This window comes from Manis pentadactyla, chromosome 9, assembly GCF_030020395.1.
Source record: "Manis pentadactyla isolate mManPen7 chromosome 9, mManPen7.hap1, whole genome shotgun sequence".
Classification (NCBI taxonomy): Eukaryota; Metazoa; Chordata; class Mammalia; order Pholidota; family Manidae; genus Manis; species Manis pentadactyla.
This window is the reverse complement of record NC_080027.1, coordinates 22,962,185-22,980,826: the sequence shown is the minus strand read 5'-3', so window position 1 is coordinate 22,980,826 and position 18,642 is coordinate 22,962,185. Positions and strand designations below refer to the sequence as shown.

Genomic DNA, 18,642 nt, shown 5'->3' with positions numbered 1-18,642 from the left:
GATGAAAGAATTGTAACCAGAGGTTCAAAGTAGTGTGAGGGAGGAAAATTTTTCCACTACCTGCCAGACTTCCGGTTGGCCTAAGAATCAAATTGATATGAGACAGACAAGTGATAGATCAAATTGAATTATGTACATATGGAATCCACATAAACATGAGAGATTTCAAAGACAGTCAGGGAGATTAAGGTATGTACGTCACCCTGAACCAAGGAGAAGGGGGTAGGGGTCTGAGACTTCAAAGGGAAAGAAAGCAATTCACAGAAATACGGAAAAGGGTAAATATTTGGCAAACAAATGTTTGTTGAGCTCCACAGAAATAATGGGACACAGAGAGAAATTTTAACAAACAGAATTTGCTAAATTTCTCCCTATCTGCCACTCCTAGGTCACATTATAATGTGGTTATCTATGGTGGCAGCTCTCTTCTGGAGCAGTTCCATCTAAGTTCTTTTAGGCATTTGGGAGGAAGGTCAGAGTTTCTTCCTGAGTCTTTGGGACTTGTTTTCAGCTCAAAATAATCTGTATACCAAAGTGGCACAGCTTAGGCAATTCATCCAGAACCCCTACAGAACCTAACCCTGTATTTCCCCTAGGAACAACTGTTCAGCATTTGTTAGTTCAGTGTTCAAGGTGACTTTCTAGAACATGTCTCCTGCGAACAACAAGAATCACCTGTACCTATATATTTGTATATGGGTATATGTGCAATATACAACCCATAGGCTTTCTTGAGATTTTAAAAGTGGAAAAGCATAACAAGGTACAGAATGATACATATGAAATCTGGAGAAATTCAGGGTGGTAGGGTGTATGCGTGTGTGCTTGCATGTGAGGTTAGTTAGTTGAAAGAAGAGATGTGCAACCTCAAGGGCCTTTAGAGGACTCTAACTAAGGCGGCCCCACTCAGCACCCACCAGGGCCTTACAGCAATGGTTCCCAAGAAGTAAGCCATGAGCTAGTGCCGGGCCACTCACACCAGAATCTCCTGAAATGCTTCTGAAAGCAGATTCCCGGCCCCACTCCCAGAAAGCCTGGTGCAAAGGCCAGCTTCTGATCTCAGTCAGGTTTGGGAAGCACTGCTCGGGGAGTACTCCCATATCACCCAGAAACACTCAAGGTGTTTCTATCTTCTGACATCTTTGATATCTGATGCTTCTGATTTGCAGACATGGAGATATATTCATGAACCACACTGAAAACTGGATTGGCTCTCAGTACAAAAAGGTGGTTTACAGAGAGTACACCAATGGAGAATTTGTGGAGCTCAAAGCCCGACCGCCACGGGAAGAGCACTTAGCACTGCTGGGTATGGCACAGACGGAGGCCAGGCACTGCCAGCCCCAAGCGCGTGTGCACATGCGCACACACACACACACACACACACACACACACACACCTATGTCTGGTTACACTCACTCCTGAGGGAGCAGATAAGGGGAGAGCAGCCAACCGCACTCATCCAAGAGTGCCACCTTCCTGCTCTCCCATTATGTGGGAGCATGTTGTGTGCTCAGCTCATCCACGTAAGTCATACTGAGACTACCAGACAGTGCGCAAACAAGAAACCATCTCATCAGGCAGCCTAGCCAGCATCTGCTGCCCTGAAGTTCCTGCCCTAAACCTCTGCTGAGCCAGGACATTTTATTTGAGAGAACTTGATGCTTGCAGAGTGTTTGCAGAGCTTATTCAAGGTTCTAGATTGTCCAGGCACAAAGCCATAACAGCACACCATGAAAATAAGGCTGACCAAAGAGGAGCCCTTTATGGGAAAGGCATGCGAAGGGCAGAAGGCATGGTTCCAGCTCGGGAGGCCCTAAGTCATGGCCTCAGAATCTATGGGGCCTGCCATGTCCTGGGCTGCTGGACCTAGCGATGAGATAAGCCCTTCCTGCTTTCCTTCCCCACTTTCTTCACCTGGGAGTCACCAAACCTGACCTCAGCGTGAAGGTGAGATCTTAAGGCAGAGGGCTAATCTAGATGACTTCCTGAAATCCATTCTCATTTTTAAATGCACAAGGTAACCTATATAAACTGTATGATTTTACACAATGCTGCTTAATATAACATTAGGTACCAAGACTGCTAGCTTGATAAGTTATTAAATGTCCCACCCACCATCTCCCCACATCTTTACCATCTATTAGCATCAGCACTCCAGTCTGTCACACTAACTAAATCAGCCCCATGAGAACATTCCTTCTTTTGACCAGTGTGAGCTCTGAAGAAAAGGTACTGATCCTGCTGACAGGCAGGTAGCCCCTCAGAGAGGCCTGGTGTCAGTTGCTCAGTAAAATGACACAATCAAGTGACCCCATCAGAGGTAAGTTCAGAGCTTGAGGTCCAGCCACTCATTTTCTGCAGCTTAGGTAAAGCCCTGTGCTCCTGCTGCTGTAAGGAGCAAGAGCAGCCATCAGACACACCTGTTACTGCTCCCTGTGACCCAGCAGGCCGTAAATCAGAAGGTTTTCACTCTTACCTGTACAGCAAGGCATGTGCGATTTCAGTGATGAGGAATTACACGTAATGATTTTTATATACATGCACATGCACCTATCTGTAACTGTGCCCGAATTTACTGTTTAAAAACATGCACAGAATTTTCTTTTCTAGCTTTACAATTTTAAACAAGTTCGTATTGGTCAGATACTTCCTGATTCACACCAAGTATTTTCTTCCAAAGTTAATAATAGTCCAACAAACTTTAGATATATTTAGGACATTAGTGGCTTGTCTCAGGAAAACAATTAGAACCATTGTTTGTATCACTGGAGAATGGATATAAATGTAGGATGCAACAGATACCCAAGAATGCAAATAAACATCCAGAACCTAGGGATTAGGCCTGAGGTGCTTCCAAAACGGGCATCCGTTTCCATCCTCCTCGAAGCCGCGCCTCACAAAGACCACTGCCTGTATGATGCTCTGTCGGTGCGGGGCGGGTGCCTGGCAAGCTGCATTTATGCCACATTCTGGGAACTGACAGATGAGAGAAACTTGACATGAGTGAAGGGCATCCCACAGCCACAGGCCTCCCTAGGGGGTGTGGGCCGATTTCCACGGGCATCCAGGCTGGTTGCTTCTGACAGAAATGCGCACATGTGAGCAGCTCTGACAGAAGAGTGCACATCTCCTCAGGGTATCCGAGTATTGAGAGACGGTGCTGGACGTGCCTTAGTGAAATCACCGTATTGATCATAAATCAATACATAAAAGCTTTCATTTTGTTCTTACCTTTCAAATTCCTTTTTACATATTATTTAATTGGATCCTCATAATCATTGTTATTATTATATCCATTTACCAGATAATGAGCAATTTCAGATTTACCAAAGACATCTGAACCCACACAGTGGGATTACCATTGAAAGTCACCATATCATGTGGATACAGCTTTTTCTGGAGATTATGTCTCAGCAATAGTAAAAATATAAGCATTTAAATATTGTGTTTCATTGTACTAAAATAAGCACCTTACCTACATTATCATATTTAATCCTTACTATACCTTTATGAGAAAGGTGCTATTAAACCCATTTGACAGATGAGGAAATTGAGATTCAAGAAGGTTCCTAGACTTACCCAAGGCCTGTCTAATCAGTGAAGGAGGCAGAATTGGAACCCAGGTTGGTCCAGCTGCCAAACATTACATGAATATTTAATACTACTATATTGCCCTCTAAAGGAAGTACACTAATGAAGAAGCTAAACTCTATTTTATTTTGCCAACTACTACCTACATGTAAATTTCATCAGGGTTGAAAAGAGCAACGATAATGCACACAGGCCTGTGTTTTGCCTTTAGGCCCGATGATTCATGCTGAGGTGGGCGACTCCATTCTGATTGTATTTAAGAACAAAGCCAACCGGCCCTTCTCCATCTCAGCCCAGGGTGTGGAGAACATGGATAGCGGGAAGCAACTCCAAGTGCCCATCACAAAGCCAGGTAAGTTATATCAGAAATCTGCTTCTTCCTGGGGAGAGCACCAGACTCAGGTATTTTCTAATCTTTTCTGATCTCTCAAGAGCCTTGGAGAACTAATCGTACTATCAGTGGATTCCAGCCATCACCTAGTCACTCCTAATGGGGAGACCCAGGGACCAAGTGTTTATGGAGGGCCTAGGCTCTACTCCAGGCCTTAAAAAGTAGAAAGATAAAATAATAGCTAACACATATTGAATGTTAACCTTGTGCAGGTGCTCGGCTCTATTCTTTTAAAAACTAGCAATCTCATGTATCCTTAAAATAACCCAGCAAGGTAGACACTGGCATATTTCATTGACTCTGATACCATTGATTATGATATATATCATTATTTTATGTTACTAAAAAAAGAAGAAAATAAAACCACGGCCAATTAAACTTTAACATGCTACTGATTGAGAAATGCATCCTGATTTCAGTTATGTGAATGTAAAAAATGTGCATCCTATAATTGATGAAATATGGTAATGTTATGTGAGTTTAACAGAAGACTGAAGCACAGAGGGGAAAAGAACAGGACTAGGTCATACATAAGCAATGGTGGAGCCCCAGTTTTTTTTACTTCAGACCCTAAGCTCTTAACCTCACATTTCTCTCCAGATACTTGAAAAAAGTTTGGAAGAAAAGAGACAAATAAGATGAATCATTTCAGTAGTAATGTAGATTACACATAATGAAATTCTAAGTGGTGAAGAAATTTCAAAACTAAGTCTGGGAACATTTATGAAAGTTTCACAAAAGGAAAATCCATGAAGACTGGTTAAGTAGGAGCAATCAGGGAAAGACATAATTAGAGAAAGCTTTAGAAAGGAGGCAGAAGTCCATTGGGTTTTTAAAGATGCACTGAAGGGAGAGAAGATCTCATAACTTACAGGGTTTCTCATAACATTCAGCAGCTGAAGTGTGGCTGTAATAAATGTCAAGGGCTCCTGGAACCTTCCATTATAAAATCAATAGCATTCACAGACATAATTATGGGGAGTTATATTGTTTTACCTCTTATGTATGATGATATTATAATACTTAACACTATAGTAATTACAATAAAGGTCATAAAAAATGTAAGATGCATAGAAGGAAGAAAACTAATGGTATCACTAGAAAAGTTAGCAGGATACCTGTACAAGGATGGGCTTGAAGGAAGGAAAATTTTCGTTGGCCATTATTCCAACTTCTCCTGCCACTCCCCACACCACCCCATCCCCCAAATCAGAGGCCTGCATTTTTCTGCTTTAAGAAAACACTCATGAACATCCTAAATGTCTATCTACAGAAAAACTGATAAGTCAATTTTGGAATATCTTTACGATGAACTATTAGCAGCCATTGAGTGATATTTAAGGTTTTTAATGACCTAGGAAAGACTTGGGCTATCATTTAATCAAAATACAAGTATAGAAAAAAGGCTAGACGGGAAATAAGCCAGAATGTCAGTAATGGTTGGGTCTTCAGGGTAATATTTTAAGTAGTAGTTAGGGTGCTACTCTTATCTCCTGTTTGTACTTCCCAGATAGTTCTATAATGGATGTGTCTTGCTTTGACGAAGAGGTAAATGGTTTAAAATGGTCATAAAAGCAGTTAAAATTATTCACTTTGGGGCTGAAAGCAACTCTAGAGGGAGGAGGAGAGGTGCCATTGTGGGGGGCTCTGGGAGGGCTGTGGGTAAGCTGGGGTGGCCCATCACAGGCGGACTGGTGATGGACACAGTTCCTTTATACTGACTGACCTTCCGAAAGTCCTTGATGTGAGGCCTGTGGGGTGGGGGTAGAACGATTAGAACAGCAAAAGAGCCTTTTTCCTACTAGAACTCAGAGGGAGAGGATCCCCAAAAGGGTCTCTGATAGGGCTGAAAGGTTTGGGAGTGCCCAGAGATTAGTTTCCCGGGAGAAACTACCTTTGAGCAGGAAGTCTGGACAAGTTGGGGAAGAAATAAATGTTAACCCTGGTATGCATGTGATAAGAAGAGCCAACCAGCTTCACAACAAGAGTAAGCAGCTCCTATCACATTTCTTCTTGTTCCTTTCTTAAATTAAACTCCACAAACATTTACAAATACATAAGCATCTTTTTGTTTAGCACTGTGCTCCCTACTGGGGTGAACATGGATTGTCCCACCTTTAAAAATACCACTCCTATAGCCACTTGCCTTTAGAAAGGTAAATATCAGCTGTTTATCTTGCAAGTAACAAGGCATTAGGGGCTATAATAAAATGTACCGGGAACTATATACAAAGTTACATGCTAACCAACTGGTGTATGAGTCAACATGAAGAAAGTTACATGTAAACATTACGTTTGTTTTGTTGTGGAGATCTCATTCAGCTATAGGTAGTTTGTCTTGATGGGGTGGGAATGAACACAGTTCAAAAGGAGATGGTGATTTAAATGGGGATTTTATTTGAGACTTTTACAGTGTGATTATCTTGCTAATTTCTGTCAGTTTATTTATGACTCCTCTGTAAGCCTCTAGGTCAGCCACAAGGGATACACAGATATGGTGCCTGGTGACAGGGGCATATATTCATTATCATTATACATACAAATTAACATTTATTGACTGCCTTCAATATGAGACACTATCCCAAATGTTTTATTTCACTTAATCTTCCCAACAATCTGTAAACTGGGATGACTAACCTATTTCACAAATATGGAAACTAAAGGTCAGTGAAGTTAAGTAGCTTGTCAAAGGTTGGGTAAATAGGAATGCATAGGGTTGAGATTTGGAACTAGGTCCTCTGATTCTGTGTTTCTAACTAGATCTCACCTGTCTGCATATTAGAATTGCCTGAAAAACAAAAAATGCTGATGCCCTGGTCCCAGACCCCAGATACTCTAATTTCAATGGTTTGGGATGAGCCGTGAACATCCCAGCAATTCCTTAAGAAGCCAAGGCTGAGTCCTTCAGTAACTCAGGTGTGCTCAAGCATAACTCTTGAGAGGGAGGTATGAAATGTGAGGAGAAAAAACAGTGAAATACAACATAAATCCTCATATCCTGAACAAATGTCAATTGCTAATAGAAAGGGCAAATTGGAGGTAAGGCTGTAATTTGAAATGAAAAATAAGCCATTTTGAAACTGCTTGAAAATCAAGATGTGTTTAATGGCAACATTTCTAGTGAATGGGTCATTCTTCCCAGTAATAACCATTACGTAAAATATATAAAGATCTGTATGTATTTCTTTAGGTAAGTCACCTGGAATGGAGGTAACACTAATAAATTCTTTCTATTTCTTCTCATTTGTTTCAGGAGAAATAAAAACTTACAGATGGAATGTCCCTAAAAGGTCTGGTCCAGGGCCATCTGACCCAAATTGTATTCCATGGGTTTACTATTCAACAGTAAATTTTGTGAAGGTAAGGTGGAAAAATCAACTGAAATGCTTAAAGTACTGTGGCTTTAAGTTGACTACTGAAATTTCACAACTCCGGTGAGTATATGTGAAGGGGTGCAATGGTTTAGAGCAGGCGTCTCAAACTATGGCCATGTCCATCTGTTAACATTGCCAGTAGTTGAGTTGTAGTATTAAAAAAACAAAATTCAACTGGGTAAATTTTAAAGGCTTAATGTAGTGATTCATGAATCAGGCAGGCTGCATCACAACCAGCTGATGGAAAGGAACCCAAAAGAGTTACACAAAATGCAAGACTTACAGGAATAATAGGATAAGACAAGGAAATTACAGCAAAGTAGGGATTGTCCATAACATGGTTACCTTGCTTTAGGGCATGGCAGAGGTCTATCAAGCAGAATACCTCACTAGTGCTGACAAGGTCATTCTAGGTTGACTGGTTTTAAAACCACTGCTGGGAATGTTGAAACTGTGATTAAGTTAGGTGTTAAGTCTGGTAAGTCTGGTGACTAGAGCTTAGTACAAGTGACTCTACCTTGAGCCTGTTATCTTTCTCTTTTTTTTTAAACAGTTCCCCCCTTTTGATCAGACTCTCAGCTTAACTTTCACACTAGAGTGCTGTGGATTGGCAAATTTATAAACATATTTCACAACTTCTAGAAATATATTCTTCCTCATAGTAAATTTTTCACTGTGGCACAAAATATGTGCACTTAGGAACCCAAATATCTTAAGTTTCTTGGTAATATGAAACCAAACAGAAAGTATGCAAACCTATTTTCTGTAATTAATGCTTCAGCATTTTATTTTATTTGGAAATAATGTAGACATTTAATGGCTACCCATCATTTAATTTCATCTAACAAAACTCGTAAAGTTTTAAGTTACCAAAAAGATTTGGGGAGACTAAGTAGATTTACCAAAATATATAATTATTTCTGACAAGTTCACCTAAGCACTCTTATCCCCCCTACATATATTTAAATCACTTGTTTCAAACATTATGCTTATAACAGTTACGAAAATTTCATCATACCAAGTTGTTTTTCTTGCTGACAAATTTTGTTACAGAGATAACATGAATTTATTTGACTAATAAACCCTGGTATAACAAAAGTTGTATGTCTGCATTATACTTAATGTTGCTAACTCTAAAGACATGTCTATTTTAATTAAACCAACAAACTTAAATAAGCTTCAATACCAAATATTTTTGAGATTATGCAAACCCAAAAAGCATTCAGGTTAGTCTCTATTATTTTTTAGAATTTTATGAACTCATATAAGTGCTTAATTTTCTTTAAGTCAATTAGATAGAGCTCTTTGACAAATTAATTTTGGCAATACCATCTGGGATAGAAAATATCACACATCTATAACACATTATAGAGACACTCATAAACATACAGTCATAAACAGAAAGCTTATAGCTGCTGTTCTAAAATTTTAGCCAAAAATCAAGTACAAAAATACAAAACCCAAAAAGCATTTAATAATTATAAAAGAAGGTGGATCCAAATTATGCTCCTGTCAGATGGAACAAGTTAAGGTTACCTCCTCAAATGGCTAAAACTTTTTAATTAATACTTGTGGAGAAGACACTTCAGATTTTTCATTTGCCCAAGTACCAAATAACCTTTCCTTCTTTTGTTTTTATTCTGATAAGAACCACCTCCCTAAAATTTGTATTTCAAACAAATGGTCTAGATAAAAAGAGTTCCTGGAAAAGACAAAGTAGAACATTTACATTTCAGAGGCACAGGGAAAGAAGGCAAGCTCCTCCAAGAAGGCCTTCTGTTCCCTAAGGACAGAATTTTTATAATACTTATAAGCATGTTAAGATAAATAAGGGAGGTTTGGGGATTGGTAAAAATAATAGGTAGACTTTGAATTATTTATATAGCTGCATTTCTAGTTTTTTAAAGAATTGTAAATTAAAAACTCCAAAGAATTGGGTTGCAGCCTAAATGATACCTTTCTGCCCACTGACCACATTATCTTCTTTTTGTTTTTTTTATGTCAGGGAGAGAATTTCCAACCAGGATAAAAATCAAAAGATTGCTATGTTTTGGATTTAGAGCTGTTTGTCTTTGAAATATTTTAATAAATCCTTCTGCAAAGGCTCTAGAAGTTTTGTCTTTCCCTCTGGATATATATTTCCATTTCTGCTTAGAGAAGGAGGCCTTCAAAAAAAGTTCCTATCAGGCTCTGAGTACCAGCTTCCAATTTGGCAAACTTCTGACCACAGGGCTACTTTAAAAGTTCTTATGAGTGTCTTGTCAGTTTTCAGCCAGGACAAACAGTAAATATCTCTGGCTGTATTGAACAACCCCTTGCCTTGGATGTAAGAGGGGTCCCCAAAGAGGGCGCAAAGGATAATACCTTCTCAAGAACCAGAGTCATTCCCAAAGACAGTCACACAAAAGAACCAACAACCTGTATGTCCCAGGCAGGCAGAAAATCAAGCCAAGTTCTTAGGACACAAAATAACACAAGCGAGAAGGCAACAGCTATCTATGGGAGAGAAAGGATCAATAGCAACGGGTGTGAATTTGGAAAGGAAGGGACAATGTGAAATTTTATTTTCCCCTCTTAACTGGACATTAGAGATTCAGGAGAGCTGATTCTCATAAGAATTCTTATTCTTCACTGCTTTCTGCCAGTTTTCCCAGATCCCCTCTACAGGCACTAGTTATCTATCAGAATTTGGCAAGGTTTTGCAGTCATTTTAATTTTAGTTCTCCTTGGCTGTTTAAGGGAATAATGTAGCAATTCACTAGAATATCCATCAGACTCTCATTGACTCTGCAAGTGGCCCATATGGGCTTCCAAACAAATGGGGAACTGCAGACTGAACCACCAGCAGATCCCAGCATGCACTCTGGGTAATGAATCAAGGGTTGGGGACTCCAATCAAATAGGGAACTGTGGAAAGCAAATTAGATCAGGATCTCAACACAAAGATATGGAGCTCAGAACCGAGACGAACTTACCCACAGCCTTGGAAACAGTGAGAAAGACAGAGAACTCAAAGAGTTCACAGGGTATCATGTCTGTGTTGGTCATCTGCAAAGCCATCAGAAGTGTCCTTTGGAGCCCACTGCTGCCACCAAAGCTGTTAAAAAAAAATTCAGTTGAGTAAAATAAAAAGATCGTATTGACTTTATCAATGACTCATAAAACAGGCAGCATCCCATCGAGCAGACAGAAAGGAACTCCAAAGAGCTGCCCAAAAATCAAGTGTTTCACAGGCAAAAGGGGTGGGACAAAGAGTAGATGATGTGTGGCAATATCACCTTCCTTTAGTCGATAGCAGAGTTCTATCAGGTGCTGACCAGGTAATTTCAGATTGATTGGTTTAAGATTCCACTCCTGGGAGAGGCTAAAACTGTAATTAAGTTAGTATTAAGTCCTGGTGGTACACTTGTGACTCCATTTTGAGCCTGGTTTTTTTTTTAACAGTAGTTGTGACAGAAATGGTATGGCTAACAAAGTAAAAAATATTACTATCTGTCACTTTACCAAAAGAGTTTCTGCATCTGACACTGTACAAAAAAAGAGTCTGCTGAACCTTGGTCCAAAGTATGGGGGAAAAAAACCAAAATCCCAGTTTCCATTATCAAATTTATAATTTACAAGGTAGTTGTTTGAAATAAATAACTATCTTAACTTTCCTCTTAAATATTAGATGGCTGCATTAATGTCTTTGAGTTGTACTGGGCAATGCAAGAACTCAGGAGAGGCACGCAAGGCACTTGAAAGATATACTTACATATTGGAATTATGGGAAACCCACATTTATTTATTCCTTTGTGCATCCCAACAAGTATTTATTGAGCACTTGTGATGTGCAAAGGGCACCTACCAAGTATTCTGAGAGATGCACATATTCTTGTCCTGAAGGAATTTATAATCTTTGCAGAAAATAATACATTACACACCCTTAATTATAATACAACTCTGAATCTGGTGAGTTCTTTGGCAGTGCAGAACTATCTAGGAGGCATTGGAAAGAGTTTGGGAAGAGAGAACATTATAAACAAAGTTGAATAGGAAAAGTAGAAGGTATATTTGGGAAATGTTGAGAGTCCCATTTTGCTATCATATAAGGTACAGAAAGAAAACAGTGGGGAAACTTAAGCTAGAAAAGTTCATGGGGGAGCATATGACAGACTTAAGGACCTATCAAGGATTTATATTTTATTCAGTAGTAATATCACTGGAAAATCACTTAAACAGTTCTAGATATGGGAGAATGAGATTAATCTGATAGTGGTCAACAGGATGGGTTGAAGGTGAGGTTAGTGAGACTAGTGAGGAACCAATTTCTAGTCCAGGGTGAGGTATGAAGATTCTACACTGTAAGGTGGCAGATGGAATGGGAAGTAAGTCACAGAATAGAGAGGCACAGTGAAGGGAAAAGAAAAGGAAGATTTGACAACAGATGAGATGGGACAAAGTGAGGAAAAAGAAGAGTTAACATTTAAAATAGAGTTTTCTGACCTTAATGGCAAGGAATAGCATGATGCTGTTAACACAGAATTCAGGAGAAGGAAATGGTTTGAGGGAAATAATAAAATCCACTTAGCAGATTGAATGGTTTCAGGAAAGCACACCCAGATGAAATATCTCAATAGACAGTTAGAAATATGGGAATTTTCCTTCAAGGGAAGGTTCAGGGCTGTACAATTTGACATGGAGGTCATCCATGGTCCCGCATCACTTACTAATTGCCCAGTTCACTTGTACCCAAGGAAAGTATAAGCATGTACATACACTGGCACAAACGATCACAACAAAACAAATATAACAATCATGCAAGTCAAATGAACTTTTGGTTTCCCAATGTATATGAAAGTTATGTTTACACTATACTGTAGTCTATTAAATGTGCAATAGCATCATGTCTTAAAAAAAAGTAAATACCATAACTAAAAAATATTGCTAAGAAATGGTATCTGAGCTTTTAGTGAGTCATAATCACTGATCACCAATCACGATAACAAATATGGTAATGAAAGTTTGAAATAATTGTAGGATTTCCAAAATATGACACAGAAACATGAATTAAGCAAACGCCAGTGGAAAAATGGCACTGACTGACTTACTTGACATGGGGTTGCCCCAAACCTTCAATTTGTAAAAAGCACAATATCTCGGAAGTGCAATAGAGCAAAGCTCAATAAAACAAGGTTTGCCTATAGATATAAATAAAGTCTCACTTGGAGAGCAACCAGGAAAATAGACATAAGCATTAATTTATTTAACAAATATTTGTTGAGCACCTCCTACATACTATGCACTGGACTATGCCCTGGAAATTCAGTGATGAGTGAAGGACACAGCCTCTAGCCCTCAAAGAGCTCACTCGGCAGCAAATTTTTAGGAATACTCCTACATTTTCCTAAAGATCACTCTGATTCTTCAGAACTTCTTAGGACTTATTTGGTGGTCAGTAGTCTTTTTAAAAAGACTTTCTTACACTTGATCTTTATCATTAAATTATTTAAAGGTTCTTCTAATTCGGTTTATTTTTCTTTCAGGATACATATAGTGGTTTGATGGGCCCTCTGATTACATGCAGAGAAGGAGTGTTGAATGACAAGGGACGAAGAAGTGATGTTGATTATGAATTTGTTCTCTTGTTTTTGATATTTAATGAGAATGAGTCTTGGTATCTGGATGATAATATTAAGAAGTACCTCAATAAAGACCCACGGGATTTTAAGCGCACTGATGATTTTGAAGAGAGCAACAAAATGCATGGTACATCTGAGGTTTAAAGAGAAGACCCTGTTGAGATAAGCTCATAGAAATTACTGTAACTGTAGGACGTCCCCCACCTTCTTCTCTGAACCCTTGTCCATTCCCAGAGGCACCTGGGCTGAAGAAAGTCCCCTAAAGCTTTCTTTCAAAGGGAACCAGTCTAGCCATTGGTTGAGTGCTAGCAAGGTCCAGTGAAACTTTGGACCATCAGTTTAGGGAGCCTGTACCTGAATGCTGGGATCCCTAAACTATAAGACTGAAGTAACTCTTAAAACATGAATCATCGCTTATTGGTCTATTTCTGTAAGAATACACCATAACTTCTAGCTGATCAAATATAAGGGCATGGTTTAAGTGTCCCTGGGACATGAGACGCCATCACCAAGTTTCTGTTTTAATGTGACTATTAGGTAGTTTTTTTCCTTAAGTGGGAGTCATGTGTTCTAATGAACACATCCACACTCCCACCAAGATTTACTTTTGACCAACAGTGTACAAAAAGAAAAACCTAGCCCAAGATCACAAAGGTAGTTAGTTGCTAACATTAAAATACAGTATCCCGATTTCTGATTTAAGCTACTCTTGATGCTACAATGTTGCTTCCCTCTCCCAAAAGTTTCTTCATATGCTTTCTCTTTTTAATGACTATAACTCACTTGGTTGTGCCACGATGCACCGAATAAATAGTTAACAGAAAGCAGAGGCGTTGGGAACCCCCATCACCTCAACGCATCTTCAGCTTGCTTTGGTCCCTGTGAGTCATGGGCTCAGCCCTGTCAAAGCTTTCCTTCTTTTGGTGATTCGACCAGGCTTAGGAACTTGCCCCAGGCTGGTTCTCAGAAAGTGAAATATTAAGGAAACGGCTTCTAATCCCTTCAATTTTAATTTATATAAACTGAATTCTCTATGCTTTAGTCCACCTCTTTGTAAAACGGTATACATCTGGCTACCTCAAAAATGAACCTGTAATCCACTCCATCAAGATCCACTGCTACCCAAAATGTAGCTTTTCAAAATACACTGCTATTTCTCTTTTCTGACCCTCTTTTATAAGGATTTCTTATTAATCTGAATTTTGGGTCTCCAAGGGTAGAAACACTGGTAAGTGTGAATGAGATTGTTACATGTTTATCAGGTAAGAGAAAATATTGGTAACCTAAAGATCTCCTTAAACTATTTCTAAAACCAGATTAAGTAATGATCACTAATCAAAGGCTATTTTCTTTCACCTTCTTAGCTATTAACGGAAAGATTTTTGGGAATCTCCATGGCCTCATCATGAATGAAGATTCAATGACAAACTGGTATTTGTTAGGAATAGGAAGTGAAGTGGACATACACACTGTCCATTATCATGCTGAGAGCTTTCTTTTCAAAGTAAGTAAAAGGAAAAAGCTTTGAGGAAGACTTTTTAAATGAAAAGATTCAATGCATTTCTACTGTGAAAAAAGAGGGTTATTTGGCATTTAAGCTTGTGAGTGGTGGTGGTTCATATTAGAGAATGGAATAGAATAATGTGATTATACCCTTCTCCTGGTAGGTATTTCTTATTATGTACATATATCTTATTGTGCTTGTAAAATGCTTCCAAACCTCAGATCAGAGTTTTCTTATCAGTTATATATACTGTGATAATCTTTACCACTGATCATTATGCTCTTAATATTGAATATGAAAGCCCCTGTAGTGTTTTTGTCCTTGTTTTCCTTTCTTATCTATGTGATCAGCCAATAGAATAGCCCTACCCAGTTAAGGAGGTATTTCCAGCGCTGGTGTGGGCCCCAAAACTTTATCTTGACTTTTGCTCTGGTGGTACAGCATCAAGCTGTGCCATATGTGTGGTATTGGCTGTACAGAATCACCTGGGGGACTGTTTGATTGCCAGGCCCCACCCAAACCTGATGAATCAGAATCTCAGGGGTAAATTCCAGCCCATCATTCAACAATCTATGAGGAAGTAAAATAGAAAGAATAATCACATCTAATCTGTGGGGAAAACCTGCACTAGTTCTTTTATAGTTATAAAGGAATAATGAACAGTAACTTTAATAAAACATCTAATATCTTCTTCCCTCTGTGTATTTATCCAACATAGTTTAAGACACCAAGTATTAGCCTACAATCATCACAGTTTCACATAGTGAATGGCTATGCTGCTTTTCAGAGCTGGCTTTTTCAACCCATATTTTTAAATGATATTAAAAACTTTAAAAATTTATGAAATTACAAAAAGTATGTAAAAATTATTTATATTTTTAATGTTTTATATACATATATAAACTTTGAAAATTAAGGTATGATTCACATTGAATAAAATTCAGCCTATTTGGTGGACAGTTCTGTTTTCAAAGAACACTGTATGTGGTGTGATCAACACTAATGAAAACACGGAACATGTCTATCACCCCCTAAAATGCCCGTTGCACCCTCTACAGTTAGCTACTTCTCTACACTTAACCCCTGGCAACCACTGATCTATTTTCTGTCTCTATAGCTTGTAGCATTTTGAGTCTGGCTTGTTTCATTGAGAATAGGCATTTGAATTGCATTCATCTTGTGTGTATCAGTAGTTTGTTCCATTCGATCGCTGAGTAGTATTCCATTGTATGGATCTATTGCCATTTCTTTATCCACTCTCCTATTGAGGGACACTCGGGTTGATTCCAGTTTTTGATTATTATAAATAAAGTCATTATACATATTTGTGCACATGTTTTTGTGTGAACATAAGTTTTCATTTCTCTTAAGAAACTACCTAGGAGTAGGGATTGCTAGGCCATGTGGTAAGTGTATGCTTAACCTTATAATAATGTCAAACTGTTTTCCACAGAGGCAGTACTATTTTGCATTCTCGCCAGAAATAAATGAAGCACCATTTGTTTCACATCCATCCTAGTACTTCGTATCTTCCATTTTATTTTATTTTTTTCCTTACCATCCTATTATGTGTGTAATGGTATTTCATTATTTTTATTTAGTCTTTTTTTTGTGACTAATGACAGAGCATGTTTTCATGTGTTTATTTACTATCTGCCATCTGTAAATCTTCTTTGGTGAAAAGTCCAAATTTTATGCCCATTTGTTAATTGGGTTGTTTCCTTATTGTTGAGTTTGAGAGCTTTAAATATTCTAGATACAAACTCTTTTGGCAGATATGTGATTGCAAATATTTGCTCCCAATCTGTGGTTTATCTTTCAATCCCTGAACATTATCTTTCAAAGAGCAAAGAAATTCTTAATTTTGATGAAGTCCAATTTATCTTTTTTTTTTTAATGAATCATGTTTTTGGTGTCATATCTAAGAAATCTCTGCCTAACTCAAGGTCAAAGGTTTTCTTCAAGAAGAAAGATTCTCTTCTTCTAGTTACAGGTTTTATATTTAGGTCTCTGATCCACTTTAATTTTCACATATGGTTTGAGGCTTAATTTTTGCATATAGATGTCCAAATGTTTCATTATTCATTGAAAAGATTCTTTCTCCCACTTTGTCAAAATAATATTGATCATTATATATGGGTCTTTTTCTAGGCTATTCTGTTACACTGATCTATGTATCTGTCCTTTCTTGAATTCCACACTGTCTTGATTACTTTAGTGTAACAGTAAGTCTTGAAATCAGGTAGTGATTATTTGGCTATTCTAGATCTTTGCCTCCCACATAAATATTAGAAACAGCTTGTTGACTTCTATTTAAAAAAATCTACTGGGCTTTTTATCAGATTTGCACTGAATCTGTACATTGATTTGGGCAGAATTGATACCTTAGTAATATTGAGTCTTTCAATCCATGAACATAGCATATTTCTCTATTTACATCTCCTTTGATTTCATTCATTAGTGTTTTATAGTTTTCAGCATACAGAATTTGCATATATTTTGTTAGATTATTACATAAGTATGTTATGGGTTTGGTGATAGTATAAATGACATTGTTTTTATTTCACCTTCAAATTGTTCATTGCCAATATATAGGAATATAAGTGATTTTTTTGTATAATTGACCTTGTATCCTGCAACTTTACTAAACCATTTCCAGTAGCCTTTTTGTAAACTTTGGGAGGATGATTTCCAGCATAGGCAATTATGTTGTCTGTGAATAGAGATGGGTTTATTTATTTTCAATCTTTATGCCTTTTACTACTTTTCTTGCTTTTTTGCACTGGCTAAGGTCTCTAGTATAATGTTGAATATGAATGGTAAGTGAATATCCTTAATTCTTAATCCTAGGGTTAAAGCATTTAGTCATTCACTATGGAATATAAGGTGAGCTGTAGGTTTTTTATAATCTTCATATAATCCTCAATCAAGTTGAGGCAATTTCCTTTTATTCTTAGTTTGCTGAGGGTTTTTATCATAAGCAGATGTTAAATTCTATCAAATGTATTTTCTGCATCTATTGAGATATTTTCTTCTGTAATCTATTGATGATTTTTTTAGTAATTGGTGAATTACATTAACTGATGTTTAAATGTTGAACCAATTTTCATTCCAAGGATAAACTTTATCACAAAGCATTATCATTTTTATGTATTGCTAGATTCAATTTGCTAGTGTTTTAAGGATTTTTGCATTTATATTCATGAAGAAAATTGGTTGTAGCTTTATTTTTTTGTAAAGTATTTGCCTGGTTTTGGGTAATTCTGACTTCTAAAATGAGTTGGAAGTGTTCCGTCCTCTTCTGTTTTCTGGAAGGGTTTGTTAGAATTGGTATCATTTCTTCTTTAAATATTCGGTATAATTTGCCAGTGAAGCCAACTGGACCTGGAATTTAATTAGTTATAAGGTCTTAATATAATTTCAGTTTCTTTACTAGATAGCCTGAATAGTGATCTTGAGTAGTTTCCATTTTAAGGAATTTGTCCCTACTGTCTAAACAGTACAATTCATGGACAGTTGTCCATAATATTTATTATTCTTTTCAAGGTGTATAACATCTTAGTTATGTCTTCTTTTTCATTCCTGTTATTTGTAATTTGTGTTTTTTCTTGGTCAGTTTTTCTAGAGGTTTGTATTAGTTACCTATTTATTGCTATAACACAAATCATTCCAAAACTTAGTGGCCTAAAATAGTTAACACTTTTTATCTCATAAATTCTCTGAATCAGAAACCTGGTAGTAGTTTGCCTAGTTGGTTCTGATTTAGCATCTCTCATGAGACTGCAATCAAGACGTCAGCTGGAGCGCAGTCATCAGGTTTGACTGGGGTTGGAGGACCTACTTCCAAACTCACTCCCAAGGCGTAAACTAGAGTCTTCCATTCCTCACCATGTGGGTATGGCATGGAAGCTGGCATGGGATCACAGGCCAGTGATTCAAGTGGAGAGCAAGACAGAAGGTCTAAGACTCTCAGAAGCCTTCACTCCTGCCATATGCTACTGTTCTCACAGACCAACCCTCACACAATGTAGGAGGGGACTTTTACAAGGGTTATGGATACCAGGAGGCAGGGATCACTGGGGGCCATCATGGAGTTGGCTACCACAGGTTTACCAATTTTATTGATCTGTACAAAGAACCGGCTTTGGGTTTATTTGA

At 38.0% G+C, this 18,642-nt stretch overlaps 1 protein-coding gene and 1 long non-coding RNA gene across 4 annotated transcripts in view; one reads left to right on the top strand and one right to left on the bottom strand.

Moving 5' to 3' along the window:
- LOC130684857 (uncharacterized) overlaps positions 1-18,642 on the bottom strand; it is a 134,167-nt gene that overhangs the window by 102,937 nt on the left and 12,588 nt on the right. The window contains exon 2 of the long non-coding RNA XR_008999176.1: positions 10,335-10,456. This is a non-coding gene — a long non-coding RNA (uncharacterized LOC130684857). The remainder of the gene's footprint in view (positions 1-10,334; positions 10,457-18,642) is intronic.
- The window catches only part of HEPHL1 (hephaestin like 1), a 77,662-nt gene that overhangs the window by 56,213 nt on the left and 2,807 nt on the right, over positions 1-18,642 (top strand). For all 3 annotated transcript variants that reach the window (XM_036923303.2, XM_057507109.1, XM_057507108.1), the window contains 5 exons: positions 1,170-1,309; positions 3,806-3,946; positions 7,239-7,345; positions 12,885-13,107; positions 14,345-14,484. In XM_036923303.2, the coding sequence (XP_036779198.2) occupies positions 1,170-1,309; positions 3,806-3,946; positions 7,239-7,345; positions 12,885-13,107; positions 14,345-14,484 (751 nt within the window). The remainder of the gene's footprint in view (positions 1-1,169; positions 1,310-3,805; positions 3,947-7,238; positions 7,346-12,884; positions 13,108-14,344; positions 14,485-18,642) is intronic.